Source organism: Onychostruthus taczanowskii, unplaced genomic scaffold (genome assembly GCF_017590055.1).
Source record: "Onychostruthus taczanowskii isolate IOZ18803 unplaced genomic scaffold, ASM1759005v1 scaffold5, whole genome shotgun sequence".
Taxonomy (NCBI): Eukaryota; Metazoa; Chordata; class Aves; order Passeriformes; family Passeridae; genus Onychostruthus; species Onychostruthus taczanowskii.
In genome coordinates, this window is record NW_024502568.1 from 8,487,219 (window position 1) to 8,499,800 (window position 12,582).

Consider the following 12,582-nt stretch of genomic DNA (forward strand, 5'->3'; position numbering starts at 1 on the left):
GGATAAAAATAATTAATTAGCTTGTAACTGCGAATGGTTACAGAACAGTAGAAAGCTGGTAGAAGTGGTTGCTTGTGTATCCCACCAGGAATGGTGGTGGCCCCATTGGTACATTTCTGCTCTGCTGTGAGGCCAGGGAGTTTGAGGTGGGATAGGAGCAGAGAGCTAATGGAGCTAATGAACCTCACATGGCAGAGCATTTCTGAGGGAGGGGAGGCTTCCTGCCCTACTGAGGATGCATGGCTTGGATTTGGGAAGAGAGGGAAGCAGCCCCAGTGGGCAGGTCTTGCTGAAGGCAGCTGTGAGAGCCTTGGTTCAGCAAACTGAGCAGCTCCTAGCACAGCCCTCCTGGTCAGCCCTGGGACTGACGTCTCCCTCTGGGTACATTGCTATTCATGTACGGCCAACGTGGACCCCTGTAACCTCAAAGTAGAAGGGGATTGCAGGCACTTTTCATCATATTGGCCCTGTTGGTTGCACATTTACCAGTGGTTTCTCTGAGACAAACTCTCTGGATCTGACTTTGGGTCAGTTATTCTTTTGTAGCAAGAAGGACTATATGGAACATTCAGATCTGGAGACATGCTAGGTTTGGAGTTTGGGTTGAGATCTTTGACCCCAGGGGTGTTGTCAAGCCTACATTCATTTCTGGAAAGGAAGTAGAGAGCACCTTTAGCAGAAGCTAGTTTCTGACCCACCAAATAGGCAGAACAGCTCATTAGGACCACAACACCTACAGTGAAACTGGAAAATAACAATTTGATGGGAACACCATTTCTGAAAGTCAGTGGAAACATAAGTAACAAAATAACATCTAGAGACCTCTTTTTACTTTTCTTCTAGGTGACTGGTATCCCTGATGAACAGATCCTGGTAGCTGTGTTCCCTGGGCTGCCTACTTCCGCTGAACTCTTCATACTGCCCCACAAAAACACAACAGAGAGGAGGAAAAGCAGTGAGGCGTCTCTGGAGCAAGTAAGGAGAGAAGAATTCATTTATTCCTGTCATATTGTTTGCAGATGGGCTTCTGAAGCTGCACAGCATTGGAAGTACTTACAATAAGTGTGGTGGAAATGGATGCATCTGGGACTGTGGCAGTGTAGTTTATGGCATTAAAGAAAATTATTTTCAGAGAAAAACCAGGAATACCTCACTGAGATATGTCACAGTCTACCACTAGCAGAGATTCTTCCTAAATCAGTGGAGTGTCCTTTATACAGTAGTTACGGCCAAAGGAACCTTGAATATGTACTCCCTCTACTCCCTGGAGGAATGCTAATAAAAGGAGGCCAAAGTAGCAAGATAATATACTGAGGTTTACTAAAAATAAATCAGACTCTTCAGCTCATAGATCATCACAACAAGACCTCTTTTTTTTTTATTTTTATTTTTTATTCTGCAGCAGTGAACAGCCTGTGCAAACTATATTTGGAAGTTGCAAAATCCATCCATTTAGATAAATAGGTAATTACAGTGATGTATAGCAACAGTGATATGCAGGCAAGGAAAGAACAACAGCACTAGGCTGCTGGAGCTTTCATGTTAGAATTACCAAGTGATTAAATCAGGTCTATAAAGGCAAAGGAGTGAAGTACTGCTGGAAAGGCTGCTTGGCTCTAGCTAATGTTCCTGCATGCAATATTTTTACAGTGTGCAGACTATGTGTGAGCCCATTGCCAAGTAACTCTTGTAAGTTTGGATCAAACATTAAGTTATTCAGAGGACTGGTGAATTCAGTGGAAATTCTTGTCACCCACTGATAAAGTCAGTCCCTGAAGAGTAGTTTCTTTGTCCTAGGAAGTTATTAAAGCTGGTCTCTTAAATGTATGGTGGTCAGTGTTCAGGAAAGATGCATTGAGGTGGGAAGGCTTGAAAGGCTTTTTGGAGGGATGGTCTTGGAGTAATTTCTGTCCTGTACAGTAGGATCTACAAGTATTAAAACTCCTTCTGAACAAACTGTTGTGTCAATATTTCATGTATCAGTGTTATGCTCACATCTCAATTAGATTTCTGACTAATTGACTATGAGGCCTAAAGCACTAGTGCTCTCATTTTAGCGCTCTCTCAGTTGTTCTTTGGCACTTGTTCTTGCCTTCTGCTTGAGGAGCTCTGCCTGGAGAGTAGGTCATTAGAACTACTCATTAGCTGTGCCCTGTCCATCAGAACTACTCTATGGAGATCAGGCATTAACAAACTGAGGCTCTGGGGCAACCAAATAACACATCAGAGCTGGGCTGCTGATCTCCAACTCAGCAATTCCAGTACACCCAGTCCAAGGCTCCTTTTCTAAGTGAAGGACAAATATGGCAAATTTTCCACTGACCTAAACTGGATGGTCTCATCCCCAGCAGCCTATTTAAATAGAAACTACATAACAGAATCATTGGGAAGAAAGAAATGTAGGTCTGGACTGCCTAATTTAGTTTTGTTATCCACCAATGAAAGGCCAATATGTTAGTGATTTCCAAATGCATTTGATCGCACTCAAAGGATATTGTGGAAGGTGAAAAGGTCTTTAGTTATTTTTCTTCTTCTCATAGCCCCCAAAAAAGAAAAACAAAATTGCAGACCTTCTAGATTTGCTTCCCACCAGAGATATAATACCATACAATGAGAGTCTCAGAAGTTCTGTAAAAGAGACTTACATGGGATGACACCCAGTTCCACCTAAAGCACGCGTGCATTACTCTCCACTTCCTCGGGCCCTGCTGAAGCCAGTAAGAGATGTCAGCCACTATTCATGGGCTTTGTGTATTCCTGAATGTTCTTCAGACTTTGCAATCTTCTATACTTTAATTGTTGTATCTCTTCTTATTTCATCAGGTAGTAGAAATCCTTTTTAATGCTCTCAACCAGAACCTGGTCCAGTTTGAGCTGAAGCCTGGCGTTGAAGTGGTTGTCTATGTTACTCAGTTAACATTAGGTGAGTGTGGAGTCAAAGGCACTGCTGTGGTTCTCCTGAGACTTCAGACAACTCCATGGGAATCAGTCTACATCAGAGCACTCACAGTTTGGCATGTGGCACTGGGCTATGTGCCAGTTGAGACATTTTGGTAGAAGCAGGAAGTGTTAAAACCAACCCATCGGGGCATCTTCATGCTCCAGTTTGCACAAGTATAAAAAGTACCTTGTAAGAGTTCCCTGTGGCTTAATTAACAAGTACATTGGTGTTTTTCAAGTGTTTCAGAAAACCAGGTGAATGGTCTTCTATTAAGTCCTTATTGAGCACCTGTGGAATTCAGTGGGCTCTTACTAAGTTTCATGAATGTTGGATCAAATCCTTATAGCAAAGGGCTTGTTACTGTTATGACTAGCCAGGAAGCTTTAAAGGGGCAAAGTATTCAGGAAAAGATTGAGGTCTCTTACAGGGAATATGTGCCTGAATATTGACTTCCAAAAATGAGAACTTAAATTTCAACGCTACCTATCTCCATTTTTGCACAAAGTAGCAGAGTCCATTTAAGCTTTGCTAATCCCTTTACTTTAAACCAGCCTAGTGTGAAGGTCTCAGCTATTGATGAAACAGTGATGGTTACAAAGAAGGTGATGGATTTATTTTTGCCCTTACTTTTCATGACTATCCTTGCAATTGTCTGAAATGTGGGATCTTGTGCAAGTGCCCTTGCTGATAGCCTCTCTGAAAGTTTGGGATTCATACCCCACAATAACACACTTCAGCTTCTTCTCAGAGAGCCAAAAGCTGGGCTAAATCAAGGCTCATGACCTTTCCTACAGGCAATGCCTTTTTACCTTCACTCTCTAACTGCTCCTTTGGAATGCGAGTCAGATGCTAATAGGAGTAGCCTGAAATGGATTAATTTGCAAAACTGGGAATGTGATACAATGTCTGAGGTCTCCAGGTGGCTGGAATTCTCAAGAATCTGACTTGGTTCTAGCAAGGCACTGCATTTAAATTACATTTTGCAGCTATTCTTGCCCCCTCTCAGTGCAGGTACTACATTTGTTTCTTGACCATTTCCATAGTGTTTTGATTTGAAATGACAGTCTTTTCTACAAAAGAGCCAGAAGTATTAGCAGCAGAATACTGGCAGATCAGACTGTTGGGCTTGGAAATTTGACAGTGAAATCAGAACTGGCTCTATTTGCATGACTTTGTCCCTGTCTTCAGAGTGACGGAAAAAGAATAGAGAATAGTAAAACACCAAAGCCAAATATTTATGCAAAATGAGAAACACTCAGCTGCTACTTATAATCATTTGTGCATCATTAGAGACTTCTCATCAGACACTTGATCTCAGCACAGTGCTCAGGCCATTAAGATGGTGTGCTCTGATGAGCTCTTGGAATAGCTGCATAAACAAGGTATAGGAATATACTGAATTTAGCCAGACAAAATGTCAAGGATCAAAATCTCCAAAATATTATAATGTATTGTGTGATTGAATCCACTGTTATTGCTTTGGGCTCCTCCACATTATGAAAACTGACTCAATTTAAAATTCTCTAAGGTCCTGTATGAGGATGGACCTTGATGCTTGTCACAAGAGTAGGTCCCTGTCACACGTGAGATAGATGAATATCCTTGGAAGATGGGAGTTGTGCTGTTCATTGATGCTCTAAGGTATCTTCTCTGAAGGGGAATAGATATGTATTAAGCCATGCTTCATAAAATTCATTTCCACTCTGGTACCTGGAAAAACCTGAAAAGTAATAGCCCAGAGAGTTAATACAGGAGTGATTGGGCATTCAGCTGAGCGTGGCTTGCTGTGCCTTTTCACTCAGGGATGTTAGACTGCACTGTCTTGAAAAAGGGCCTTGACTTGAAGGACAAGACAACCAATTTGTTTCCTACTGATTTGGCTTGCCAAAACCAGCATGCACCATGCAGTAGGGATAAAGCAGATGTGACAAAGACAGAGTTGAACTCAACTCTTGGTACTTAATGTGTTGCCTTGTAATATCCCTGAAGTGTGATGCTTTGCCTTTCCTCCTGCAGCACCACTTGTGGATTCCAGCTCGGGTCACAGCAGTTCAGCAATGCTGATGTTGTTGTCAGTGGTGTTTGTGGGCTTGGCTGTTTTTTTAATCTACAAATTCAAGAGGTAAGTTGGAAAACTTTGGGGTGGGAGGAGGAGACTCTGGGTGGTTTACAGGAAACCTAGGCAGAGCTGTGCCAGATTTGCAAATGAAGAGTGAGCTGTGCTGGGCATTTGGCTTCAATGAATGCAGCTCCCTATTTCTGCTGCTTACAGAGGAAACCATCTACTGCTGTTTCACCACAAAGCTGGTGCTCCAAAACATCACCAAGAGCTCAGAAATCATCTTCTGCTTCAGATGTATTTAAACCACAGACCAGAAATGGGAACCTTTGTGCTCACTGAATACTGAGAAACACAAAGCAAGCTTAGTCAAAAACCACACGATGGATGATTTCACAGTCTATGCCCACCTGCCAAGCTGCCTTAGTGCAGCAGCATCTCATTTGTGTCTTATAAAGTGAATAGGTTAATCTTGCAGAGGAACAGGTGTGTTTGTGTTAAAGTTGGGAGACTCAAAGCCAGAAAAATTTGTGTAAAGCACCAAAATGCCTTTGGGAATATGTGCTGAGATTTACCTTGACAGATGTTAATATAAACCTTTTGCTTCCAGACAGCAGGCAGGACCAGGTCTGGCCTGTGGCACTTGCCTGCTGCTAGCTGTAAAACAAAATATGTGATAAGAATGGCCTGTTTGCTGAAGGCCTGCTTTATGAAGATATATTTTAGACAGATGGAGCTCCTTAGGAGAAACTTTGCATTCAGTATAGTACTTACAGTATGAAATAGTCTGTGTGCCTAGATCCTGACCAGTGGCCAAATATTGTGTTAGAAACATAAGCCGAGTCTGCCTTAAAAATTAAATAAATAAAACTTTCTGGACATAGTAGTTCCTCTAAATGAAAAACTAGCACTTTTCCAGATTCCAGCTAAATGTTGCTTTCTCCAGCTTTTCTGCTCTGCAGGATAAGGCTAGTATTCTCTAAGGATGCTAGTGGGATGCAAACAATATTCAAAATTAAATTATATGATAGGACAAGCACCTATCCTAATCTCCAGGTTTGAAGTTTCCCTCCTTGCTAACATCTTGCTTTAACGATTGTCTTAATCAGTGAGTGGCACTCCTTGTAGTGTTGATCCTGTGCACACTGCTGTTATCAATCTCCCACTGACTTCAGTGGCCCAGGACAATTTCCAGGGAAAGCATTTGTGTAACTCTGCTCAGAGGCAGATTTCAAAGCCTTCAGCAGGACCTCTTTTTGCAGCCTGAAATCCCCTCTGCTTCTGTGAGGTGACTACAGCCAGGGGAATGGGATTTGTTTAAGACATCAATTTAATAGTGTGCTTGGGAGGAAGCTGATGATTACTCTCACACCTAGATGTAGGATGAGGAAGGCAAAGTCTTCCTGGGAGATGTGACAAGCTGTAGGTACAGCCCTGCATAAGACATGCTTTCCCTTATGTCTTGGTGAGATGGTTTCCTAGGTTTGGCCTGATGTCCTTGGCCCTGTGGTCAGCAGTTACCACTGCTGTGGTTACCACTAGCATCTGAAGAAGGGTCTTTATATTCCAGCTGCCAGAGAACAGTGAGGAGATTAATGCATTTTGCTCTGGCACTCTCTGCCTCATTTTTGCTACTACAGCACATAAAACTGACTCTTGTACTACTTAAGCACCGAGCTTTGAGTACAGCAGCCATCAGCCTTCTATTATGCTCTAGGGCTATGGAGACCCTGCCTTGTTAAAATCTGTCTGAAAGTTGATTGTATGACAAATTGGGAGTGAGGAGGAAGGTGGTCAAAGCATCAGTTTTGCTTAGTCCAAAAGCTTATTAACTGGCTTATCTCTCTGTCCCAAAGGGGAAAAACCCAGATCAAATTGACAAAGTTTAGGGTAAGTCATACACAGAGTGTTCTTAACTTGATTTTTCAGAACAGAAAGCAACTTTTCAGCTCTGTCTAAAACCCCTCGCTCAGTGGAGCAGAAGTGAAGCATGCAATGATTCTTAATGGAAAAAGGGGAGCAAACCCAAAGGCTTTCCTGTGGCTCTCAGTGATGCAGAGGTCCATTAGCCACGTGTACTTCTCTGATTAATGGTGGTCCCAACCTGAATATAGAACTTCTGCTTACTGGGAAAGGTTATGGGAGAGCATAGGCTGACATGATTTTTTAATTCTACGAATTCATAGATTTGGTGCTTTGCTGGTTTGCACACAGACTCCTTATTACAAGTCCATCAATTTATAGACTCAGCAGGCATGTTAAACACTGCTGCCAGAGAGATGCTTATTGAGGAGGTCCCAGTGGAAAAGGAAGGAAGAGGGAAAAAGTATGGAAATAATCTGTAAAAAAGTTGTTTATTTTCTGGAAGATTGAGCATACATCAGTCAATACTGTGTGTGTATGAGTGCTGAGCAGTGGTGGGGCTGTGGGGCAGTCCATGTGTGTGTCCTGGGACAGCTGTGCAGGACAGAGTGCTTGTGTGTGCTCAGAGTGATGTGGTTGTGGCCCCCTGTGTCTGTGCTGGCAGGCACAGCAGGATTAGGTACTTGGGTATGCATTCACATATGTACAGCCATCTCAGTTTCTTTTTTCCCTAACTCTCTGAAGTACCTTGGCTCTCTGCCTCACAATTCTAAAGAGCTTTTCTCACCTTTCCACATGAAGTTCAGAGACAATCACTGCTCTGCTGTTGCATTGTTTGGATGTAGAACTGTCTTCTGCTCTCTCCAGGCATGTTCTCATGTCATACATCTCCAGACAAGTTCTGGGCACTTAGATCCTATGGGAATGCATTAGTTCTCACTCATTTCCTGTGTAGTTCCTATATCTTCTGGTGGCATTTACAGCATATTTAAATATTAGAAGGTAGGAGAAAGGGAGAAGATCATGAGATTCCTCATCTGCTGCTAAACATCCCAAATATGTCCTGCCTTGATGCTGGTTAAGAACAGAATGCTAAATCAAGCCAACAGCACAAGCTGGTTGAGGCCAGAACTTCAATGGAGTAAAATCAGCGTAGATCTATTGAATTCATGGGAGCTGAAGGCAATTTCCACTGCTTTCTGTCTCTGAAATATCCAACAGCAGATAGATCAGCATCAAGCTGATCATATAAAATATGGAATTTTATATTACTTCTTTTGAACACATCTTCTTTCTCTCTCACTCCTGTGTGCTTTAAGGAACTCAAAATATTCTCCAAATTTTCCTTATTGGAGCAGTGTGAACTGCATGGCACGAGAGCTTTCTAAGAGCATTAGGAAAAACCAGTCAACTTCCAACAGGCAACGCAGATAATCCTGGCAACCCCCATGATGCTTAACACATTCCTTTTCAGGTCTCTCATTTAAACTTGCATTCCTCCAGGGATTACTACCTGTCTGTCTAGGCCTGTATAATCTGTCTACCTGACTGACTCTCAAAGATATCACTCTAGCAGGCCAAGGTAACTTTGCCTGGGAGAAGGAGGAAGAAATAATCCCTTCACTTCCTTGGCTTCCTGAGCAGCAAGGAAAAATAAGTCCCTGCAAACTTGCATGATCCATAGCATGACAAACAGATTTTTGCAATGGAATGGTAACAAATGGACTTTGGATGGGTGTTATGAGGTCCAAATCCTTCCTGACTTTGAGGCAGGAAAAATTCTTTATAACTCTTTCAGATGTGGCAATTTCTTCTGAGTCAGTGTGGGCCTGTCAGCAGCAACAAGCCCACCAATTTTTTTGTTCCATTGATACTAGTGCCAAATTGATTTTTACTTTTGGTTTCCAATGCAACCCTGATCACACAATAAATACTGAGAGAGTTGACAATTACAGCTGACAATTGTACTTAGTTAATTGCTGCTGTCTGAGCTGGGTGCAGTGTCCACTGTGTGCACAATTTCTCATTTAAAAGGGCAGAACATTGAAGTTTGCAGCTGAGGGAGACTTTGTGCACATGATGTGAAGACAGCAGCCTGAGATTTGGAATACCTTTGGCTGCTTTTGGAATTGGTAGATGCTAAGGGCACTTTCAGAGAGGAACATCTGTGTGGTACTTTCACCTTTCTAAGAGCTCATACTTTGCATCACTGGTCTGGTATTGGTCTCAGCTTAGTTTGTCTCATTAATAAATGACATGCTCAGGATCCCTGTGTTACAAACCATAACTTCTCATTTTCCTTTTCTGTGCAGGAAAATCCCTTGGATTAATATCTATGCCCAAGTTCAGCATGACAAGGAGCAGGAAATGATTGGCTCTGTCAGCCAAAGTGAAAATGCCCCCAAAATCACCCTGAGTGAGTTCACAGACCCTGAGGAGCTGATGGACAAAGAACTGGACACACGAGTGATGGGTGAGAGACAACCCTCTGCTGAGTTTTGTTTCACAGTCTGGGTGAAGACTTTGGTCTTTTGGGTATTAGGAGAGGCAGTGACTGTGACTCTGGGTAAAAGTAGAGCCCTGAGGCACTGGGATAGGGAGTAGATATCTCTCAGGAGCAGGATAATGGAGTTTCTCTTCTAGCTTTTCAGCTTTTCCCAGGGTAGGAACCTGGCTCCAGCAGCAGCTATAAAGAAGTTAGTAATAGCTGTGGCTCACACCTATTCCTGCTCATGACCCTGCCTCTCTTGTGGAGGAGTGCCAAATTCCCTGCGCCTTCAGAAGAATCAGCTGAGCCAGGCTCACAGTGTTGGTGTGCTGTGATTACAAGCAAATATGTCCTTAATAGCTTAATGAGTTTACTGCTGGTCAGCTGAGCTGTAGTAATTGGGTTTTCTGCATGCTCCCTGCTTATTGCAAATACATAAAAGAATGTGTTATGTTTAAGCATCTTTTCTGTCTTTACACTTACACTACCACATCCTAAAGAGTGAGAAGCAATATAGACCAAACTGTTGAAGCCACTGCACTGATTCTCTTCTCCATTTTCTCCTCCACAGGAAGCATCTCAACAATTGCCAACAGTGAAAGCACAAAGGAAATCCCCAACTGCACTAGTGTTTAGTACTGAGAATCCACTTGGTCTACAGCATTTCTGAATTTTTATTTGTAATTATTATTGTTATAATTATTATTATTATTATTATGAAAAAAGAGTTATATGTCATTATTATCATTTGAGAGGGAATGGGGTGGGCTTTTCGTGTTTACCAGGGCTGCATTCATAAATAGAAGGGGTTCTTCATATTTAGAGAATACACATCAGATTAGAAATAAAAAGCAAGAATGGATCAAGTGTGCAATAAAATTTGAATGCCAGCTTCCTGTTACATACAGAATGGCAATTAAGTATTCAAATCCAACAGATAGGTGTCGTACCTTAGGCAACATGTTATAAGTAAATTGTCCCTTTTCAGCCCTTTTCAGAATAAGTCATGAATCAGCTGCTACATCCTGCCAGAGGGTTCAGACTGGGTTGTTGGACCAGGCTCTGCAACATGCCAACATCCCTCGCTTTCCAGTGACATGCATGTCTCAGCTTTTTGCAGGATCTTGCCTCTTTTAATTGCTTTTCATTTCAGTCACCCTCTGGCACTGTTGACTGCTGAGAAAGGAAAAGACAAAATCGGAGCAAACACTCATGTCAGTGTTCCTTGGACCACAGAGTGGCTGGAGGGGACAGCACCACAAGCAGTGGAGGAGCGAGCCTGAGTTTATGAATGCAGCCCGAACCCTGTGCATGTGAATAGCGAGGATGCCGAAGGCCTACTGTAGATAATTACAATGTACATAGCTTTTTATTTCTTGGGAAATAATTTAATGTTTAGTAAAAGAGGATATGTTTAAAAGAAAACCTGAACCACACACACACATGCACGCCCACACACACACAGACACACACACACACACCATGTACACGCCAGCCAAACAGGGACCCTGGTGAGCACTTGAGTCACACTTTGGTTCCAAGTGTGTTCCAGTTGTCTGTCATATTTCAATCTGACACTGCTCTCTATAAAGAGAGTAGTTTATTTCTCTATGTATAACTGCAAGCCTTTTTTTTACATATATATATATATATATGGTGTCATTTCCTGTGATGGAACAGAAAAAGATATTAGCAGCCAGACTATGAACCTGTCATAAATATTTTAATGACGTTTATCATCTGTTCATCCTTGTCACTGTTGCCCACTTCTCAGAATGATCTTAGTGGCATCTGTTAGTGAAAATGAGGAAAAGAGTCCTGAAATATTATCACCATCTTTGTGTAGGTAAATATCAGTAGCCTATCTGTTAGTGAAAATGAGGAAAATCACCATCTTTGTGTAGGTAAATATCAGTAGCCTTGGCATATCCAACACAACCTCAGCTCAGCCATGGGGCAGGTTGCAGTAGCTTTATTCCCTGGGGGAAGTCATGCTTTTTGCCATTCAGCTGACGAAGTGAAGTGCTATTTAGGACGTGTAAGAGTAGTAAATTTTGGCTGAACATGATGTATGCGATTAGGGACTGCTCTTTGGAGAGGGCAGTGAAGGGTCAGACCCACATTAATGAGCTGTGAAAGGTTCTTTCTTGTGAGTGCTGCAGAATGGCAGCTTCCAGTTCAGAGTGGAGATTTCTGCATGGTGGGTTGGTGTTTTCTGATTAGAATAGTGAGGTTAATGAAGAAAAGATATTGAAAAAGCTCTTTAGATTTTTTTTTCTACACTGAACTGAGGTTATCCCTATGAAGAGGTGGAGTTTTGGGGCAAGAGGTTGACTTAGTTGTGGGTTACTTTTTATCCATTTTTCTGGAGTTGATGATGTCAAAAATGAAGATTATTCTGCAGAGTATTGACTTGTAGGACCCATCAGGAGAGAAAGGAAGACTGGGGGCATGTCTGGTAAGATGTTCTAGTTTTTGTGTGCTAATAGGAGGCAGAAATGACAGCAGATGACAATGTTTGTTATAATTTCTTAGGATCTGGGTACAGGACTTCAATCACCTTTAATATACCTGGGCTGAAGTGAGGAGATGGGTGGAATTTAGGTGTTACTTGCTATCTCTCTGCATTGCAACAGGCCAGTGGGCTACAAACCAGCCTCAGCCACATGTGTTCACTCTGTTAGTGAGCTGGAGTGTCTTTCAAAGGTTAAAATCTTGGTGGCTCTGCAGGTGGAAAGAAAAGTGGTTAAACACAATTTTTCAAAACTCAGGAGGTGATTCAAGATTAAAATTGTAAACCTAAAAAATAAGGAAAGACTGTTTCTTGAGAAGTACTAAAACGAAATATTTTCGGTTCTTTTCAGTCAGATTCGTGGGGGTTTTTTTTGTTTTTTTTTTGTTTTGTTTTTGTTTTTTTTTTTTTTTTCTGTTGATTTAAAAATATTTCTCTTCTGTTTTCCCCCTCGCTTTCCTGCTCTGGTTTCTAATACAAGGTGAAGAGTGATGGCTGTGTTATTTTGTTTAACCTTGGTTTCCATCCATCACAAGTGCATAAACTGTTGCATTACTGTCTCTGTTCTACTGAAACACCACAGTAGTTTACAGTAATGGCGATAAGACTGCTAGCACAAGGCTATAGCTTCCCATTTAGGTATAGGTGGGAGGGCAGTGCATAAACAATGGTCCCGTGGGCTTTGAGCTAAAGTGTGGGCTGATCTCAGTCGTTGCTGA

At 42.1% G+C, this 12,582-nt stretch overlaps 1 protein-coding gene across 1 annotated transcript in view; it reads left to right on the top strand.

Moving 5' to 3' along the window:
* The window catches only part of SORCS3 (sortilin related VPS10 domain containing receptor 3), a 266,570-nt gene extending 256,583 nt beyond the window's left edge, over nucleotides 1-9,987 (top strand). The window contains 5 exon segments of the mRNA XM_041415598.1: nucleotides 844-975; nucleotides 2,824-2,923; nucleotides 4,958-5,063; nucleotides 9,176-9,336; nucleotides 9,923-9,987. Of these exon segments, the coding sequence (XP_041271532.1) occupies nucleotides 844-975; nucleotides 2,824-2,923; nucleotides 4,958-5,063; nucleotides 9,176-9,336; nucleotides 9,923-9,987 (564 nt within the window).
* Nucleotides 9,988-12,582: the final 2,595 nt, after the last annotated feature.